Source organism: Lepus europaeus, unplaced genomic scaffold, assembly GCF_033115175.1.
Source record: "Lepus europaeus isolate LE1 unplaced genomic scaffold, mLepTim1.pri SCAFFOLD_37, whole genome shotgun sequence".
Classification (NCBI taxonomy): Eukaryota; Metazoa; Chordata; class Mammalia; order Lagomorpha; family Leporidae; genus Lepus; species Lepus europaeus.
The window spans coordinates 701,479-722,822 of NW_026909243.1; the positions used below are offsets into that span (position 1 = coordinate 701,479).

Genomic DNA, 21,344 nt, shown 5'->3' on the forward strand with positions numbered 1-21,344 from the left:
AGGCAGCCTACTGCAGCAATTGCTGCAAACAAACATGAAATTTGTGTTGGTGTAGATGACATTTTATGCACTTGCCTAAGAAAATACTTTGCTATTCTCCAAAACCAGTTTGACTGTGATTATCTGAGTACACTGCATACCAGTTCCACAGCACTTTGTCCGGATATGAATGGATGAGAGCAGAAATCTCCTCTTTTGTAATGGCTAACTCAATCCCAGATCTTGCTACAGGCTCCGCTTTGTGTTTTTTGATATTATGAAAAGACTTTCTGGTTTTGAATGAATTTAAGCAGGGAATGTTTTCTTCTGTGTTTGTGTTTTCTGGATATTATCAATGGAATTTACCTTTTAGAATGAATTTCAGTAGAGGAAATTTTGTTTTGAGCTGGAAGTGCTAAGTGCTTCCATATGCAGGCAAAACGTGTTCACATTTGTGTATTCTAGGCAGAAAGCTATAGCAATCGTTAGAAACAAACAGGATATTGATATTTGCACACATGAGTTTTTATCCACTTGGCCAAGAAAAAGAGTTTGCTTTTCTCCAAAACCAGTTTGAGGGTGCTTTTCTGAGTCCATTGCCTACCAGTTCCACAACACTTTGTCCGGATATGACTGGATGAAACCAGAAATATCCTCTGTGTTATGGCTAACTCAATCCCAGATCTTGCTACAGGCTCTGCTTTGTGTTTTTTTGATATTATCAGTGGACTTTATGGTTTTGAATGAATTTAAGCAGGGAATGTTTTCTTTGGTGCTGAGAAACACTAATTAGTTCCACATGGAGACACAAAGTCAACACATTCTTGCTTTCTAGGCAGAAAATTACAGCAATTGCTGCAAACAAACATGAAATTTGTGTTTGAGTAGATGACTTTTTATAAACTTGCCTAAGAATATACTTTGCTATTCTCCAAAATCAGTTTGACTGTGATTATCTGAGTCCATTGCATACCAGTTCCACAGCACTTTGTCTGGAAATGACTGGTTTAAACCAGAAATCTCCTCTTGTGTTATGCCTAACTCAATCCCAGATCTTGCTACAATCTTTATGTTTGTATTTTCTGGATATTATCAATGGACTTTACGTTTTAGAATGAATTTCAGTAGAGGAAATTTTGTTTTGAGCTGGAAGTGCTAAGTGCTTCCATATGCAGGCAAAACGTGTTCACATTTGTGTATTCTAGGCAGAAAGCTATAGCAATCGTTAGAAACAAACAGGATATTGATATTTGCACACATGAGTTTTTATCCACTTGGCCAAGAAAAAGAGTTTGCTTTTCTCCAAAACCCGTTTGAGGGTGCTTTTCTGAGTCCATTGCCTACCAGTTCCACAACACTTTGTCCGGATATGACTGGATGAAACCAGAAATATCCTCTGTGTTATGGCTAACTCAATCCCAGATCTTGCTACAGGCTCTGCTTTGTATTTTTTTGATATTATCAGTGGACTTTATGGTTTTGAATGAATTTAAGCGCGAATATTTTCTTTGGTGCTGAGAAACACTAATTAGTTCCACATGGAAACACAAACTCAACACATTCATGTTGTCTAGGCAGCCTACGGCAGCAATTGCTGCAAACAAACATGAAATTTGTGTTGGTGTAGATGACATTTTATGCACTTGCCTAAGAAAATACTTTGCTATTCTCCAAAACCAGTTTGACTGTGATTATCTGAGTACACTGCATACCAGTTCCACAGCACTTTGTCCGGATATGAATGGATGAGAGCAGAAATCTCCTCTTGTGTTATGGCTAACTCAATCCCAGATCTTGCTACAGGCTCTGCTTTGTGTTTTTTGATATTATGAAAGGACTTTATGGTTTTGAATGAATTTAAGCAGGGAATATTTTCTTTGGTGCTGGGAAACACTAATTAGTTCCACAGGGGGACACAAACTCAACACATTCGTGATTTCTAAAAGAAAAATATAGCAATTGCTGCAAACAAACATGAAATTTGTATTTGTGTAGATGACATTTTATGCACTTGCCTAAGAATATACTTTGCTATTCTCCAAAACCAGTTTGACTGTGATTATCTGAGTCCATTGCATACCAGTTCCACAGCACTTTGTCCGGAAATGACTGGATGAAACCAGAAATATCCTCTTGTGTTATGGCTAACTCAATCCCAGATCTTGCTACAACTTCCGTGTTTGTGTTTTCTGGATATTATCAATTGAATTTACCTTTTAGAATGAATTTCAGTAGAGGAAATTTTGTTTTGTGCTGGAAAAGCTAAGTGCTTCCATATGCAGGCCAAACGTCTTCACATGCCTGTTTTCTACACAGAAAGCTAGAGGAATCGTTGCAAACAAACAGGATATTTATATTTGCAAGCATGACTTTTTATCCACTTGGCCAAGAAAAAGCGTTTGCTTTTCTCCTAAATCAGTATGAGGGTGATTTTCTGAGTCCATTGCCTACCAGTTCCACAACACTTTGTCTGGAAATGACTGGATTAAACCAGAAATCTCCTCTTGTGTTATGCCTAACTCAATCCCAGATCTTGCTACAACATCTGTGTTTGTATTTTCTAGATATTATCAATGCACTTTACGTTTTAGAATGAATTTCAGTAGAGGAAATTTTGTTTTGAGCTGGAAGTGCTAAGTGCTTCCATATGCAGGCAAAACGTGTTCACATTTGTGTTTTCTGTGCAGAAAGCTATAGCAATCATTGCAAACAAACAGGTTATTGATATTTGCACACATGAGTTTTTATCCACTTGGCCAAGAAAAATAGTTTGCTTTTCTCCAAAACCAGTTTGAGGGTGCTTTTCTGAGTCCATTGCATACCAGTTCCACAGCACTCTGTCCGGATATGCCTGGATGAAACCAGAAATATACTCTTGTGTTATGGCTTACTCAATCCCAGATCTTGCTACAACCTCTGTGTTTGTGTTTTCTGGATATTAATGGAATTTACCTTTTAGAATGAATTTCAGTAGAGGAAATTTTGTTTTGTGCTGGAAAAGCTAAGTGCTTCCATATGCAGGCCAAATGTCTTCACATGCCTGTTTTCTACGCAGAAAGCTAGAGGGATCGTTGCAAACAAACAGGATATTTATAATTGCAAGCATGACTTTTTATCCACTTGTCCAAGAAAAAGAGTTTGCTTTTCTCCAAATCCAGTTTGAGGGTGATTTTCTGAGTCCATTGCATACCAGTTCCACAACACTTTGTCTGGAAATGATTGGATGAAACCAGAAATATCCTCTTGTGTTATGGCTAACTGAATCGCAGATCTTGCTACAGGCTCTGCTTTGTGTTTTTTGATATTAGCAATGGACTTTATGGTTTTGAATGAATTTAAGCAGGGGATATTTACTTGGTGCTTGGAAACACTAATTAGTTCCTCATGGAGGCACAAACTCAACACATTCGTGCTGTCTAGGCAGAAAACTACAGCAATCGCTACAAACAAACATGATATTTGTGTTTGTGTAGATGACATTTTATGCACTACTCTAAGAAAATACTTTGCTGTTCTCCAAAACCAGTTTGACTGTGATTATCTGAGTACACTGCATACCATTTCCACAGCACTCTGTCCGGATATGAATGGATGAGAGCAGAAATCTCCTCTTGTGTTATGGCTAACTCAATCCCAGATCTTGCTACAGGCTCTGCTTTGTGTTTTTTGATATTATGAAATGACTTTTTGTTTTGAATGAATTTAAGCAGGGAATATTTTCTTTGGTGCTGGGAAACACTAATTAGTTCCACATGGAGACAGAAACACAACATGTTCGTGCTGTCTAGGCAGAAAACTACAGCAATTGCTGCCAACAAAATGATATTTGTGTTTGTGTAGATGATATTTGATGCACTTGCCTAAGAAAATACTTTGCTATTCTCCAAAACCAGTTTGACTGTGATTATCTGAGTCCATTGCATACCAGTTCCACAGCACGCTGTGCGGATATGCCTGGATGAAACCTGAAATCTCCTCTTGTGTTATGGCTTACTCAATCCCAGATCTTGCTACAACCTGTGTGTTTGTGTTTTCTTGATATTATCAATTGACTTTACATTTTAGAATGGATTTCAGTAGAGGAAATTTTGTTTTGTGCTGGAAATGCTAAGTGCTTCCATATGCAGGCCCAACGTGTTCACATTCGTGTTTTCTACGCAGCAAGCTTTAGCCATCGTTGCAAAGAAGCATGATATTTATATTTGTAAATATGACTTTTTATCCACTTGGCCAAGAAAAAGAGTTTGCTTTTCTCCAAATCCAGTTTGAGGGTGATTTTCTGAGTCCATTGCATACTAGTTCCACAACACTTTGTCCGGATATGACCGGATGAAACCAGAAATATATCCTCTTGTGTTATGGCTAACTCAATCCCAGATCATGCTAAAGGCTCTGTGTTTGTGTTTTCTGCATATCATCAATGGACTTTACGTTTTAGAATGAATTTCAGTAGAGGAAATTTTTGTTTTGTGCTGGAAATTCTAAGTGCTTCCATATGCAGGCCAAACATGTTCACATTTGTGTTTTCTACAAATAAAGTTAGAGCAATCGTTGCAAACAAACAGGATATTGATATTTGCAAACATGACTTTTTATCCACTTGGCCAAGAAAAAGAGTTTGCTTTTCTCCAAAACCAGCTTGAGGGTGATTTTCTGAGTACACTGCATACCAGTTCCACAGAACTTTGTCTGGAAATGACTGGATGAAACCAGAAATATCATCCTGTATTATGGCAAACTCAATCCCAGATCTTGCTACAGGCTCTGCTTTGTGTTTTTTGGTATTATCAATGGACTTTATGGTTTTGAATGAATGTAAGCAGGGAATATTTTCTTTGGTGCTGGGAAACACTAATTAGCTCCACAAGGAGACACAATCTCAACACATTCGTGCTGTCTAGGCAGAAAACTACAGCAATTGCTGCAAAGAAACATGATATTTGTGTTTGTGTAGATGACATTTTATGCACTTGCCTAGGAAAATACTTTGCTATTCTCCAAAACCAGTTTGACTGTGATTATCTGAGTTCATTGCATACCAGTACCACAGCACTTTGTCCGGATATGCCTGGATGAAACCAGAAATATCCTCTTGTGTTATGGCTCACTGAATCCCAGATCTTGCTACCACATCTGTGTTTGTGTTTTCTGGATATTATCATTCCACTTTATTGTTTTGAATGTTTTTTATCAGGGAATATTTTATTTTATACTGGGAAACTCTAATTGTTTCCACATGGAGACACCAGCTCTACACATTCGTATTTTCTAGGAGAATGCTAGATCAACTGTGGGGAAAAAATGATATTTCTGTTTCTATAGATGACATTTTATGCACTTGCCTAACGAAAATACTTTGTTTTTCTCCAAAACCATTTTTACTGTGATTTTCTCGGTCCATTGCATACGAATTCTACACCACTTTGTCCGGATATGCCTGGATGAAAACGGAAATATCCGGTTGTGTTTTGGCTAACTCAATCCCAGATATTGCTACAGCCCCTGTGTTCGTGTTTTCTGGATTTTATCGATGGAGTTTATTGTTTTGAAAGATTTTTTTTATCAGGGAACATTTAATTTTGTGCTATGAAACACTAACTGGTTCTACATGGAGACACCAGCTCTACACATTCGTATATTCTAGGGAGAAAGCGAGAGGAGCTGTGGCAAACAAACATGGTATTTCTGTTTGTTTACATGACATTTTATTCACTTGCCTAACTTAAAAACTTTGCTTTTCTCCAAAGCCATTTTTACTGTGATTTTCTCGGACCATTGCATACGAATTCCACACCACTTTGTCCAGATATGACTGGATGAAACCGGAAATACTCGGTTGTGTTTTGGCTAATTTAATCCCAAATTTTGCGACAGTCTCTGTGTTTGTGTTTTCTGGATATTATCAATACACTTTTATTGTTTTGAATGTTTTTTATCAGGGAATATTTTATTTTGTACTGGGAAACTCTAATTGGTTCCACATGGAGACACCAGCTCTACACATTCGTATTTTCTAGGGAGAAAGCAAGAGGAACTGTTGCAAACAAACATGATATTTCTGATTGTATACATGACATTTTATGCACTTGCCTAACAAGAAGACTTTTTTTTTTCCAAAACCTTTTTCACTGTGATTTTCTCGGCCCATTGCATACGAATTCTGCACCACTTTGTCCGGATATGACTGGATGAAACCGGAAACATCCGGTTTTGCTTTGGCTAACACAATCGCAGATATTGCGGCAGCTCCTGTGTGTGTATTCTGGATATTATCGATTTACTTTATTGTTTTCAATGTTTTTATCAGGGAACATTTAATTTTGTACTTGGAAACACACGCATTCCTATTTTCTAAGGAGAAAGCTAGAAGAACACTGCAAATAAACATTATATTTCGGTTTGTATAGGTGACATTTTATGCACTTGCCTAATGAAAAGACTCGCTTTTCTCCAAAACCATTTTTATTGTGATGTTTCCGGTTTGTTGCATATGAACTCCACACAACTTTGTTCGTATATCACTGGATGAAACCAGAAATATGTGGTTGTGTTTTGGCTAAATCAATCCAAAATATTGTGAAAACTTCTGTGTTTTTTTTTTCTGGATATTATCAATGGATATTATTTATTTGAATGTTTTTATCAGGGAACATTTAATTTTGTACTGTTGAAACTCTAATTGGTTCAACATGGAGAGACCAGCTCTACACATTCATAATTTTAGGGAGAAAGCTAGAGGATCTGCATCAAATAAACATGACATTTCTGTTTGTGTAGATGACATTTTATGCACTTGCCTAACGAAAAACTTTGCTTTTCTCAAAAATCATTTTATTGTGATTTTCCCTGTCCATTTCATACGAATTCCACACCACAATGTCCGGATATGACTGGTGAAACCAGAAATATCCGGTTGTGTTTTGGCTAACTCAATCTCAAATATTGTGAAATCCTCCGTGTTTTTATTTTCTGGATATTATCGATGGACTTTATTGTTTTGAATTTTTTTATCAGGGAACATTTAATTTTGTACTTGGAAACACACGCATTCCTATTTTCTAAGGAGAAAGCTAGAAGAACAACGGCAAATAAATATTATATTTCGCTTTGTATAGATGACATTTTATGCACTTGCCTAATGAAAAGACTCACTTTTCTCCAAAAACATTTTTATTGTGATGTCCAGGTCTGTTGCATATGAACTCCACACCACTTTGTTCGTATATGACTGGATGAAACAAGAAATATCTGCTTGTGTTTTGGCTAACTCAATCCCACATATTGCGACAGCCTCTGCGTTTGTGTTTTCTGGATATTATCGATGGTCTTTAACCTTTTGAATGTTTTCTATCAGAGAACATTTAATTTTGAGCTGGGAAACAATAGTTGGTTCAACATAGAGAAACCAGCTCTACACATTCGTATTTTCTAGGGAGAAAGCAAGAGGAACTGCGGCAAACAAACTTGATATTTCTGTTTGTATAGATGACATTTTATGCACTTTCCTAATGAAAAGAGTTTCCTTTTCTCAAAACCATTTTTACAGTGATTTTCTCGGTCGATTGCATACGAATTCCACACCGGTTTGTCCGGATATGACTGGATGAAACCAGAAATATCCAGTTGTGTTTTGGCTAACTCAATCCGATATTGCGACAGCCACTGTGTTTGTGTTTTCTTGATATTATCGTTGGAATTTATTGTTTTGAATGTTTTTTATCAGAGAACATTTAATTTTTTGCTTGAAACACTAATTGGTTCCACATGGAGACACCAGCTCTACACATTCGTGTTTTCTAGGGAGGAAGCTGGAGCAACTGTCTAAAGAAACATGATATTTCTGTTTGTATAGATGACATTTTATTCACTTGCCTAACGAAAAGACTTTGCTTTTCTCCAGAATCATTTTTACTGTGATTGTCTGTGTCCATTGTATACGAATTTCACAACACTTTGTCAGGATACGACTGGATGAAACCAGAAATATCCAGTTGTGTTTTGGCTAACAGTACCCCAGATTTTGCAACGGCCTCTGTGTTTGTGTTTTCTGGATATTATCGATGGACTTTATTGTTTTAAATGTTTTTTATCAGGGAACATTTAATTTTGCGCTTGGAAAAAGTAATTCTTTCCACATGGAGACACCAGCTCTAGGGAGGAAGCTAGAGGAACTGCTGCAAAGAAACATGATATTTCTGTTTGTATAGATGACATTTTATGCACTAGCCAAAGGAAAAGACTTTGCTTTTCTCCATCACCATTCTTATTGTGATTTTCTTGGTCCATTGCGTATGAATTCCACACCACATTGTACAGATATGCCTGGATGAAAACGGAAATATCCGGTTGTGTTTTGGCTAACTCAATCCCAGATATTGCTACAGCCTCTGTGTTTGTGTTTTCCGGATATTATCAACGGACTTTATTGTTTTGAATGTTTTTATCACGGAACATACAATTTTGTACCATAGAAACCCTAACTGGTTCCACATGGAGACACCAGATCTACACATTCATATTTTCGAGGGAGAAAGCTAGAGAAACTGTGGCAAACAAACATGATATTTCTGTTTGTATAGATGACATTTTATGCACTTGCCTAAAGAAAACACTTTGTTTTCCTCCAAATCCATTTTTATTGTGATTTTCTCGATCCATTGCATACAGATTCCACACCAGTTTGTCCCGGTATGACTTTATGAAATCAGAAATATCCGGTTGTGTTTTGGCTAACTCAATCCCAGATATCGCTACAGACTCTGTGTTTGTGTTTCCTGGATATTATCTACGGAGTTTATTGTTTTGAATGTTTTTTATCAGGGAACATTTAATTTTGTGCTGGGAAACACTAGTTGACTCTACATGGAGACACCAGCTCTACACATTCGTATTTTCTAGGGAGAAAGCTAGAGGAACTGCGGCCATCGAACATGATATTTCTGTTTGAATAGATGACTTTTAATACACTTCCCTAACGAAAAGACTTTGCTTTTCTCCAAAACCATTTTATTGTGATTTTCTCGGTATATTAAACATGAATTCCACAAATGTTTGTCCAGATATGACGGGATGAAACCAGAATTATCCGGTTGTGTTTTGGCTAACTGAATTCCAGATATTGCTACAGCATCTATGTTTGTGTTTGCCAGATATTATCGACAGACTTCATTGTTTTGAATGTTTTTTATCAGGGAACATTTAATTTTGTGCTGGGAAACACTAATTGACTCCACATGGAGACACCAGCTCTACACATTCGTGTTTTCGAGGGAGAAAGCTAGAGGAACTGCGGCAAACAAACATGATATTTCTGTTTGTATAGATGACATTTTATGCACTTGCCTAAAGAAAACACTTTGTTTTCCTCCAAATCCATTTTTATTGTGATTTTCTCGATCCATTGCATACAAACTCCACACCAGTTTGTCCCGGTATGACTTTATGAAACCAGAAATATCCGGTTGTGTTTTGGCTAACTCAATCCCAGATATTGCTACAGCCTCTGTGTTTGTGTTTCCTGGATATTATCTATGGAGTTTATTGTTTTGAATGTTTTTTATCAGGGAACATTTAGTTTTGTGCTGGGAAACACTAGTTGACTCTTCATGGAGACACCAGCTCTACACATTCGTATTTTCTAGGGAGAAAGCTAGAGGAACTGCGTCAAATAAACATGACATTTCAGTTTGAATAGATGACTTTTTATGCACTTGCCTAACAAAAAGACTTTGCTTCTCTCCAAAAACATTTTTACTGTGATTTTCTCGGTGCATTTTATACGAATTCATCCCCTTTTTGTACGGATATGACTGGATGAAACCAGAAATATCTGGTTGTGTTTTTGCTAGCTCAATTCCAGATATTGCGACAGCCTCTGTGTTTGTGTTTTCCGGATATTATCATCCGACTTTATTGTATTGAATGTTTTTATCAGGGAGCATTTAATTTTTTACCGTAGAAACACTAACTGGTTCCATATGGAGACTCCAGCTATGCACATTCGTATTTTCTAGGGAGAAACCTAGAGGAACTGTGGCAAACAAACATGATATTTCTGTTTGTATAGATGACATTTTATGCACGTGCCTAACAAAAAGACTTTGCTTTTCTCCAAAACCATTTTTACTGTGATTCTCTCGGTCCATTGCATACGAATGCCACTCCACATTGTCCGGATATGACTGGATGAAACCAGAAATATGTGGTTGTGTTTTGGCTAAATCAATCCAAAATATTGTGAAAACTTCTGTGTTTTTTTTCTGTATATTATCAATGGATATTATTTATTTGAATGTTTTTATCAGGGAACATTTAATTTTGTACTGTTGAAACTCTAATTGGTTCAACATGGAGAGACCAGCTCTACACATTCATAATTTTAGGGAGAAAGCTAGAGGATCTGCATCAAATAAACATGACATTTCTGTTTGTGTAGATGACATTTTATGCACTTGCCTAACGAAAAACTTTGCTTTTCTCAAAAATCATTTTATTGTGATTTTCCCTGTCCATTTCATACGAATTCCACACCACGATGTCCGGATATGACTGGTGAAACCAGAAATATCCGGTTGTGTTTTGGCTAACTCAATCTCAAATATTGTGAAATCCTCCGTGTTTTTATTTTCTGGATATTATCGATGGACTTTATTGTTTTGAATTTTTTTATCAGGGAACATTTAATTTTGTACTTGGAAACACACGCATTCCTATTTTCTAAGGAGAAAGCTAGAAGAACAACGGCAAATAAATATTATATTTCGCTTTGTATAGATGACATTTTATGCACTTGCCTAATGAAAAGACTCACTTTTCTCCAAAAACATTGTTATTGTGTTGTCCCGGTCTGTTGCATATGAACTCCACACCACTTTGTTCGTATATGACTGGATGAAACAAGAAATATCTGCTTGTGTTTTGGCTAACTCAATCCCACATATTGCGACAGCCTCTGCGTTTGTGTTTTCTGGATATTATCGATGGTCTTTAACCTTTTGAATGTTTTCTATCAGAGAACATTTAATTTTGAGCTGGGAAACAATAGTTGGTTCAACATAGAGAAACCAGCTCTACACATTCGTATTTTCTAGGGAGAAAGCAAGAGGAACTGCGGCAAACAAACTTGATATTTCTGTTTGTATAGATGACATTTTATGCACTTTCCTAATGAAAAGATTTTCCTTTTCTCAAAACCATTTTTACAGTGATTTTCTCGGTTGATTGCATACGAATTCCACACCGGTTTGTCTGGATATGACTGGATGAAACCAGAAATATCCAGTTGTGTTTTGGCTAACTCAATCCGATATTGCGACAGCCACTGTGTTTGTGTTTTCTTGATATTATCGTTGGAATTTATTGTTTTGAATGTTTTTTATCAGAGAACATTTAATTTTTTGCTTGAAACACTAATTGGTTCCACATGGAGACACCAGCTCTACACATTCGTGTTTTCTAGGGAGGAAGCTGGAGCAACTGTCTAAAGAAACATGATATTTCTGTTTGTATAGATGACATTTTATTCACTTGCCTAACGAAAAGACTTTGCTTTTCTCCAGAATCATTTTTACTGTGATTGTCTGTGTCCATTGTATACGAATTTCACAACACTTTGTCAGGATACGACTGGATGAAACCAGAAATATCCAGTTGTGTTTTGGCTAACAGTACCCCAGATTTTGCAACGGCCTCTGTGTTTGTGTTTTCTGGATATTATAGATGGACTTTATGGTTTTAAATGTTTTTTATCAGGGAACATTTAATTTTGCGCATGGAAACAGTAATTGTTTCCACATGGAGACACCAGCTGTACACATTCGTATTTTCTAGGGAGGAAGCTAGAGGAACTGCTGCAAAGAAACATGATATTTCTGTTTGTATAGATGACATTTTATGCACTAGCCAAAGGAAAAGACTTTGCTTTTCTCCATCACCATTCTTATTGTGATTTTCTTGGTCCATTGCGTATGAATTCCACACCACATTGTACAGATATGCCTGGATGAAACCAGAAATATCCGGTTGTGTTTTGGCTAACTCAATCCCAGATATTGCTACAGCCTCTGTGTTTGTGTTTTCCGGATATTATCAACGGACTTTATTGTTTTGAATGTTTTTATCAGGGAACATACAATTTTGTACCATAGAAACCCTAACTGGTTCCACATGGAGACACCAGCTCTACACATTCATATTTTCGAGGGAGAAAGCTAGAGGAACTGCGGCAAACAAACATGACATTTCTGTTTGAATAGATGACTTTTTATACACTTCCCTAACGAAAAGACTTTGCTTTTCTCCAAAACCATTTTATTGTGATTTTCTCGGTATATTAAATACGAATTCCACACCACTTTGTCTGGATATGACGGGATGAAACCAGAATTATCCGGTTGTGTTTTGGCTAACTGAATTCCAGATATTGCTACAGCATCTATGTTTGTGTTTGCCAGATATTATCGACAGACTTCATTGTTTTGAATGTTTTTTATCAGGGAACATTTAATTTTGTGCTGGGAAACACTAATTGACTCCACATGGAGACACCAGCTCTACACATTCGTATTTTCAAGGGAGAAAGCTAGAGGAACTGCGGCAAACAAACATGATATTTCTGTTTGTATAGATGACATTTTATGCACTTGCCTAACGAAAACACTTTGTTTTCCTCCAAATCCATTTTTATTGTGATTTTCTCGATCCATTGCATACAAACTCCACACCAGTTTGTCCTGGTATGACTTTATGAAACCAGAAATATCCGGTTGTGTTTTGGCTAACTCAATCCCAGATATTGCTACAGCCTCTGTGTTTGTGTTTCCTGGATATTATCTATGGAGTTTATTGTTTTGAATGTTTTTTATCAGGGAACATTTAGTTTTGTGCTGGGAAACACTAGTTGACTCTTCATGGAGACACCAGCTCTACACATTCGTATTTTCTAGGGAGAAAGCTAGAGGAACTGCGGCAAACAAACATGATATTTCTGTTTGAATAGATGACTTTTTATACACTTCCCTAACGAAAAGACTTTGCTTTTCTCCAAAACCATTTTATTGTGATTTTCTCGATCCATTGCATACAAATTCCACACCACGTTGTCCGGATATGACTGGATGAAAACAGAAATATCCGGTTCTGTTTTGGCTAGCTCAATCCCAGATATTGTGACAGCCTCTGTGTTTGTGTTTTCCGGATATTATCAAAGGACTTTATGGTATTGAATGTTTTTATCAGGGAGCATTTAATTTTTTACCGTAGAAACACTAACTGGTTCCACATGGAGAATCCAGCTATACACATTTGTATTTTCTAGGGAGAAACCTAGAGGAACTGTGGCAAACAAACATGATATTTCTGTTTGTATAGATGACATTTTATGCACGTGCCTAACAAAAAGACTTTGCTTTTCTCCAAAACCATTTTTACTGTGATTCTCTCGGTCCATTGCATACGAATTCCACACCACTTGTCCAGATATGACTGGATGAAACCAGAAATATGTGGTTGTGTTTTGGCTAAATCAATCCAAAATATTGTGAAAACTTCTGTGTTTTTTTTTCTGGATATTATCGATGGATTTTATTGATTTGAATGTTTTTATCAGGGAATATTTAAATTTGTACTGTTGAAACTCTAATTGGTTCAACATGGAGAGACCAGCTCTACACATTCATATTTTTTAGGGAGAAAGCTAGAGGAGCTGCATCAAATAAACCTGATATTTCTGTTTGTGTAGACGACATTTTTTGCACTTGCCTAACAAAAAGACTTTGCTTTTCTCCAATAGCCTTTTTACTGCGATTTTCTCGGTCCATTGCATACGAATTCCACACCACATTATTCGGATATGCCTGGATTTGACCCAAAATGTCCAGTTGAGTTTTGGCTAATTCAATCCCAGATATTGCGACAGCCTGTTTGTGTTTTCTGGATTTTATCGATGGACTTTATTGTTTTGAATGTTTTTATCAGGGAACATTTAATTTTGTACGGTAGAAACACTAATTGGTGTAATCATTTAGGTTACCCAATGAAATTGTAACACAGTGAAAATATGCTAATGTTGTGGTTTTAAGCCTTAAATACTCTGTGAAACTGATGATCGGAGCCGCTCTCTCTGCACTGCACTAGAGGGTGGTGCTGAGACGGCCCATTTGCAAATGAAATAAACTTCCCTCTTGCCCTTTGCATCAATTGTTGTGGAACTCGTGTATCTGGGGTTTGGTCAAATTGTGGGACACCTGCTCCAGGGGTCCTACAATATTATCAATGGACTTTACGTTTTAGAATGAATTTCAGTAGAGGAAATTTTGTTTTGTGCTGGAAATGCTAATTGGTTTCATATGCAGGCCAAACATGTTCACATTTGTGTTTTCTAGGCAGAAAGCTAGAGCTATAATTGCAAACAAACAGGATATTGATATTTGCTCACATGAGTTTTTATCCACTTGGCCAAGAAAAGGAGTTTGCTTTTCTCCAAAACCATTTTGAGGGTGATTTTCTGAGTCCATTGCATATCAGTTCCACAACACTTTGATGCTGGGAAACTCTATTTCCACATGGAAACTCAAACTCATTCATTTGTGTTTCTAGGCAGAAAACTACAGCAATTGCTGCAAAGAAACGTGATATTTGTGTTGGTGTAGATGGCATTTTATGCACTTGCCTAAGAAAATACTTTTCTAGTCTCCAAAACCAGTTTGACTGTGATTATCTGAGTCCATTGCATACCAGTTCCACAGCACTTTGTCTGGATATGCCTGGATGAAACCAGAAAATATCCTCTTGTGTTATGGCTAACTCAATCCCAGATCTTGCTACAACCATTGTGTTTTTGTTTTCTGGATATTATCAATGGACTTTACGTTTTAGAATGAATTTCTGTAGAAGAAATTCTGTTTTGTGCTGAAAATGCTAAGTGATTCCATATGCAGGCCCAATGTGTTCACATTTGTGTTTTCTATGCAGAAAGCTTGAGCAATCGTTGCAAACAAACAGGATATTGATATTTGCAAACACAAATTTTTATACACTTGGCCAAGAAAAAGAGTTTGCTTTTCTGCAAAACCAGTTTGAGGGTGCTTTTCTGAGTCCATTGCCTACCAGTTCCACAACAGGTTGAATGGAAATGACTGGATGAAAACGGAAATATCCTCTTCTGTTATGGCTAACGCAATCCTAGATCTTGCTATAGGCTCTGCTTTGTGTTTTCTTGATATTATCAATGGACTCTATGGCTTTGAATGAATTTAAGTAGGGAATATTTACTTTGGTGCTGGGAAGCACTAATTAGTTCCACATGTAGACAAAAACTCAACACATTCGTGCTGTCTAGGCAGAAAACTACAACAATTGCTGGAAACAAACATGATATTTGTGTTGGTGTAGATGACATTTTATGCACTTGCCTAAGAAATTAATTTGCTATTCTCCAAAACCAGTTTGACTGTGATTATCTGAGTCCATTGCATAACAGTTCCACAGCACCTTGTCTGGATATGCCTGGATGAAACCAGAAATATCCTCTTGTGTTATGGCTAACTCAATCCCAGATCATGCTGCAACCTTTGTGTTTGTGTTTTCTGGATATTATCAATGGACTTTACGTTTTAGAATGAATTTCAGTAGAGGAAATTTTGTTTTGTGCTGGAAATGCTAATTGGTTTCATATGCAGGCCAAACATGTTCACATTTGTGTTTTCTATGCAGAAAGCTAGCGCTATCATTGCAAACAAACAGGATATTCATATTTGTAAACATGACAGCTTATGCACTTGGCCAAGAAAAGGAGTTTACTTTTCTCCAAAACCAGTATGAGGGTGATTTTCTGAGTCCATTGCATACCAGTTCCACAACACTTTGTCTGGAAATGACTGGATGAAACCAGAAATATCCTCTTGTTTTATGGAAAACTCAATCCCAGACCTTGCTACAGGCTTTGCTTTGTGTTTTTTGATATTATCAATGGACTTTATGGTTTTGAATGAATTTAATCAGGGAATATTTACTTTGGTGCTGGGAATCACTAATTAGTTCCACATGGAGACATTTTATTCACTTGCCTAAGAAAATACTTTGCTAGTCTCTAAAACCAGTTTGACTGTGATTATCTGAGTCCATTGCATACCACATCCAGTGCACTTTGTCCGGATATGCCTGGATGAAACCAGAAATATCTTCTTGTGTTATGGCTAACTCAATCCCAGATCTTGCTACAGGCTCTGCTTTTTGTTTTTTGATATTATCAATGGACTTTATGGTTTTGAATGAATTTAAGCAGGGAATATTTTTTTTGGTGCTGGGAAACACTAATTAGTTCCACATGGAGACACAAACTCAACACATTCGTGCTGTTTAGGCAGAAAACTACAGCAAATGCTGCAAAGAAACATGATATTTGTATTGGTGTAGATGACATTTTATGCACTTCCCTAAGAAAATACTTTGCTAATCTCCAAAACCAGTTTGACTGTGATTATCTGAGTCCATTGCATACCAGTTCCACAGCACTTTTTCCGGATATGCCTGGATGAAACCAGAAATATCTTCTTGTGTTATGGCTAACTCAATCCCAGATCTTGCTACAGGCTCTGCTTTTTGTTTTTTGATATTATCAATGGACTTCATGGTTTTGAATGAATTTAAGCAGGGGATATTTTATTTGGCGCTGGGAAGCACTAATAAGTTCCACATGGAGACTCAAACTCATTCATTTGAGATTTCTCGGCAGAAAACTACAGCAATTGCGGCAAAGAAACGTGATATTTGTGTTGGTGTAGATGACATTTTATGCACTTTTCTAAGAAAATACTTTGCTATTCTGCAATAACAAGTTTAGCTGTGATTATCTGAGTCTATTGTATACCAGTTTTACAGCACTTTGTCCGGATATGACTGGATGAAACCACAAATATCCTCTTGTGTTATGGCTAACTCAATCCCAGATCTTGCTACAGTCTCTGTGTTTGTGTTTTCTGGATATTATCAATGGACTCTATCTATTAGAATGAATTTAAGTAGAAGAAATTCTGTTTTGTGCTGGAAATGCTAAGTGCTTCCATATGCAGGCCAAACGTGTTCACATTCGTGTTCTCTACGCAGTAAGCTAGAGCTATCATTGCAAACAAACAGGATATTTATATTCGTAAACATGATTTTTAGGCACTTGGCCAAGAAAAACAGTTTGCTTTTCTCCAAAACCAGTTTGAGGGTGATTTTCTGAGTCCATTGCATAGCAGTGCCACAAAACTTTGTCTGGAAATGACTGGATGAAACTCGAAATATCCTCTTGTGTTATGGAAAACTCAATCCCAGACCTTGCTACAGGCTCTGCTTTTTGTTTTTTGATATTATCAATGGAGTTTATGGTTGTGAATGAATTTAAGCATGGAAAATTTTCTTTGGTGCTGGGAAGCAATAATTAGTTCCACATGGAGACACAAACTCAACACATTCGTGCTGTCTAGGCAGAAAAATACAGCAATTGCTGCAAACAAACATGATATTTGTGTTGGTGTAGGTGACATTTTATGTACTTGCCTAAGAAAATACTTTGCTAGTCTCCAAAACCAGTTTGACTGTGATATCTGTGTCCATTGCATACCAATTCCAGTGCACTTTGTCCGGATATGCCTGGATGAAACCAGAAATCTCCTCTTGTGTTATGGCTAACTCAATCCCAGATCTTGCAACAGGATCTGCTTTGTGTTTTTTGATATTATCAATGGACTTTATAGTTTTGAATGAATTTAAGCAGGGAATATTTTCTTTGGTGCTGGGAAGCACTAATTAGTTCCACATGGAGACACAAACTCAACACATTCGTGCTGTCTAGGCAGAAAACTACAGCAATTGTTGCAAACAAACATGATATTTGTGTTTGTGTAGATGACATTTTATGCACTTGCCTAAGAAATTAATTTGCTATTCTCCAAAACCAGTTTGACTGTGATTATCTGAGTCCATTGCATACCAGTTCCACAGCACTTTGTCCGGAAATGCCTGGATGAAACCAGAAATATCCTCTTGTGTTATGGCTAACTCAATCTCAGATCTTGCTACAACCTTTGTGTTTGTGTTTTCTGGATATTATCAATGGACTTTACGTTTTAGAATGAATTTCAGTGGAGGAAATTTTGTTTTGTGCTGGAAATGCTAATTGGTTTATATGCAGGCCAAACATGTTCACATTTGTGTTTTCTATGCAGAAAGCTAGCGCTATCATTGCAAACAAACAGGATATTCATATTCGTAAACATGACTGTTTAGGCACTTCTCCAAGAAAAGGAGTTTGCTTTTCTCCAAAACCAGTTTGAGAGTGATTTTCTGAGTCCATTGCATACCAGTTCCACAACAGGTTGAATGGAAATGACTGGATGAAACCAGAAATATCCGCTTGTGTTATGGCATACTCAATCCCAGACCTTGCTACAGGCTCTGTTTTGTGTTTTTTGATATTATCAATGGACTTTATGGTTTTGAATGAATTTAATCAGGGAATATTTTCTTTGGTGCTGGGAATCACTGCTTAGTTCCACATGGAGACACAAACTCAACACATTCATTTTGTCTAGGCAGAAAACTACAGCAATTGCTGCAAAAAAACATGATACTTGTTGTGGTGTAGATGACATTTTATGCACTTCCCTAAGAAAATACCTTGCTAGTCTCTAAAACCAGTTTGACTATGATTATCTGAGTCCATTTGAGAGAGTAAGGCAGGCTGCGTTTAAAATGGAGTTGCTTGAGCTAACTGCATATTGTTTTGCTTCTGTGCAAAATAGCTGGGCTTGCAAAATGCTTTTATAAGATAACTGAACTTTAGCTGAACTTGTAGCATGTGATGATTGTGTTAATGCTTTCATGAGATAATTGAGCATGTGATAATTATTTTAGGAGCTATGTTAAGTTTTTGGTCACGATGACCCCGTATTTGTGCTTGCTCAAGTACTTTGTTCCTTTACCCTGGAAAAACCCTTTACCTTGTGATTTGTTTTGTCATGCTGTGGTTTATCTTGTGATCTTTTGTAATGCTGTGGAGATATGCTAATGTTGTGGTTTTAAGCCTTAAATACTCTGTGCGGTTGATGATCGGGGCCTCTCTTCTCGCACTGCACCAGAGGGTGTTGCTGTGCTTTGAGACAGCCCATCTGCGCAGATGTAATAAACTTCCTCATGCTCTTTGCATCAATTGGAGTGGAATTCGTGCATCTGGGGTCAGTCGGATCGTGAGACACCTTTCTGGGGTCTTACATTCTTGGGGGCTCGTCCGGGATTCGAGACCCCAGACCCACGCTCCATTTTCCAATCGGAGGTAAGTCTTTGCTGTTTTAAGTATTTTTGTGTGTTTTGTTGATTTTTTATTATTTTATTTTTTCCCGGGGCGCTTGACGTACCGGAGGTTTATGTTTTAGCTGTACGGGCGGCTAGGCGTCCGGGCGCTAGGCGCCGAAGGAATTGAGCCAGTAGTAGGTAAGGACAGACGTGTCTGCGACCCCTGGCTCGGGCCCTGGAGGACGCTCCAGTGGTGGTGTCTTGGGGGAGGCTGGCCAGGCAGCTCTCCCACCAGGTAAAAGGTCTTCTTCCCCGGGAGAAGGGCTGGTGGCAGCAGCCACTCCCGTCGGAAGTTTTGGTTTCAGTTTTGTCTTGGTTTTGCGCGCAGTGTCTTTGTGAGTCTTGTGGTTGTTTTCTGTGTTCTAATATATCTTCCTTATTTGCCTTTCCCCTCCAACACGGGACAGGAATTAACTACACCTTTGAGTCTTACTTTAGATCATTGGAGAGAGGTCCGGGAGCGGGCCCAAAACTTGTCTGTGAGAGTGCAGAAGAACTGGACAAGTTTTTGTACGTCCGAGTGGCCAGCCTTCAACATCGGGTGGCCGCGGGATGGGACTTTTGACTCTCGAATTATCTTACAGGTGAAGAGCCAGGTCTGCAGGGAAGGCAAAGAAGGGCACCCGGATCAAGTGCCCTATATCTTTGTGTGGGAGGACCTGGCACAATACCCCCCAAAATGGGTAAAACCCTTTCTCCCGGCTGACCGAGTTGTGGCGGGTGCCTTACCCGCCCCGCCCCCGTCCGTAACACCTTTAAAACCGCAACCCGCGGATCAGAGCGGGCTCCCGTCAGTTGACATCTTTGTGTGGGAAGACCCAGCGCAAAATTCGCTGGTTGCCCCTGCCTCGGCCCTTTACCCATTAAAGGAGTTAGACTCCCTCAAGGCAAAGAAACCCTCGGTCCTCCCGGGCGGGCAGGAGGATCTTTTGCTTTTTGACACCCCACCGCGTTACGCACCCCTCCCGAGAGAGCCTACGGCACCTTCCCCGGATTCTACGCAGGGAGAAGGGGAGGAGGACCCTCCGGCTCGTTCAACCCCCATGAGTGCCAGACTGCGCTTGCGTCGGGGAGGGGGGAGTGAGGGTGGGCAGTGGGAGGCTCAGGCTTTCCCACTCCGCTCAGTGGGGGGTCAGATGCAATACTGGCCATTTTCAGCTTCAGATTTGTACAATTGGAAAACCCATAACCCGCCTTTTTCTCAAGATCCACAAGCTTTGACAGGATTAATTGAATCTATTCTTTTAACCCACCAACCGACCTGGGATGACTGCCAGCAGCTCCTGCAGGCTCTCCTGACCACGGAGGAGAGACAGCGAGTTCTCACGGAAGCTCGAAAAAATGTTCCAGGGGACAACGGTCAACCTACCCAACTGCCGAACGAGATTGATGCAGCATTCCCGTTGACCAGACCGGATTGGGATTTTAGTACGGCAGTCGGTAGGGAACGACTTCGTCTCTATCGCCAGATTCTCCTGACAGGTCTCAGAGGGGCAGGGAGATGCCCCACCAATTTGGCTAAGGTACGTGCCATAACTCAGGGTAATGAGGAGACCCCGGCGGGGTTTCTAGAAAGATTAATGGAGGGATACCGGATGTACACCCCGTTTGACCCCCAGGCTGCTGACCGGCAGTCAGACGTAATAATGTCTTTCATTGGCCAATCGGCCCCAGATATCCGAGCGCGGCTGCAGAGACTGGAGGGCTTACAGGGTTATACATTGCAGGATCTCCTAAAAGAGGCAGAGAGAATCTTTAATAAGAGGGAAACTAAAGAAGAAAAAGAGGAAAGAATGCAAAAAGAACAGGATCAGAGAGACAAAAAGAAAAATAGGGAACTAGCTAAAATTTTGGTCACCGCAGTAAGCGAATCAAATAGGCAGGATAGGTCAGGTTATGGTAGAGGTCAAACAAAGAAATACCCGGGAGACAAAAATAGACCGCGGATAGAACGAGACCAGTGTGCGTACTGTAAGGAGAGAGGACACTGGGCCAGAGACTGTCCAAACAAAAATGCCACCAGAAGAAGA

At 38.6% G+C, this 21,344-nt stretch overlaps 1 protein-coding gene across 1 annotated transcript in view; it reads left to right on the forward strand.

The window, feature by feature from the left end:
* Nucleotides 1–20,793, forward strand: part of LOC133754986 (MLV-related proviral Env polyprotein-like) — a 34,233-nt gene extending 13,440 nt beyond the window's left edge. Inside the window, 2 exon segments of the mRNA XM_062185313.1 lie at nt 20,094–20,394; nt 20,726–20,793. Coding sequence (XP_062041297.1) covers nt 20,094–20,394; nt 20,726–20,793 — 369 coding nt within the window.
* Nucleotides 20,794–21,344: the final 551 nt, after the last annotated feature.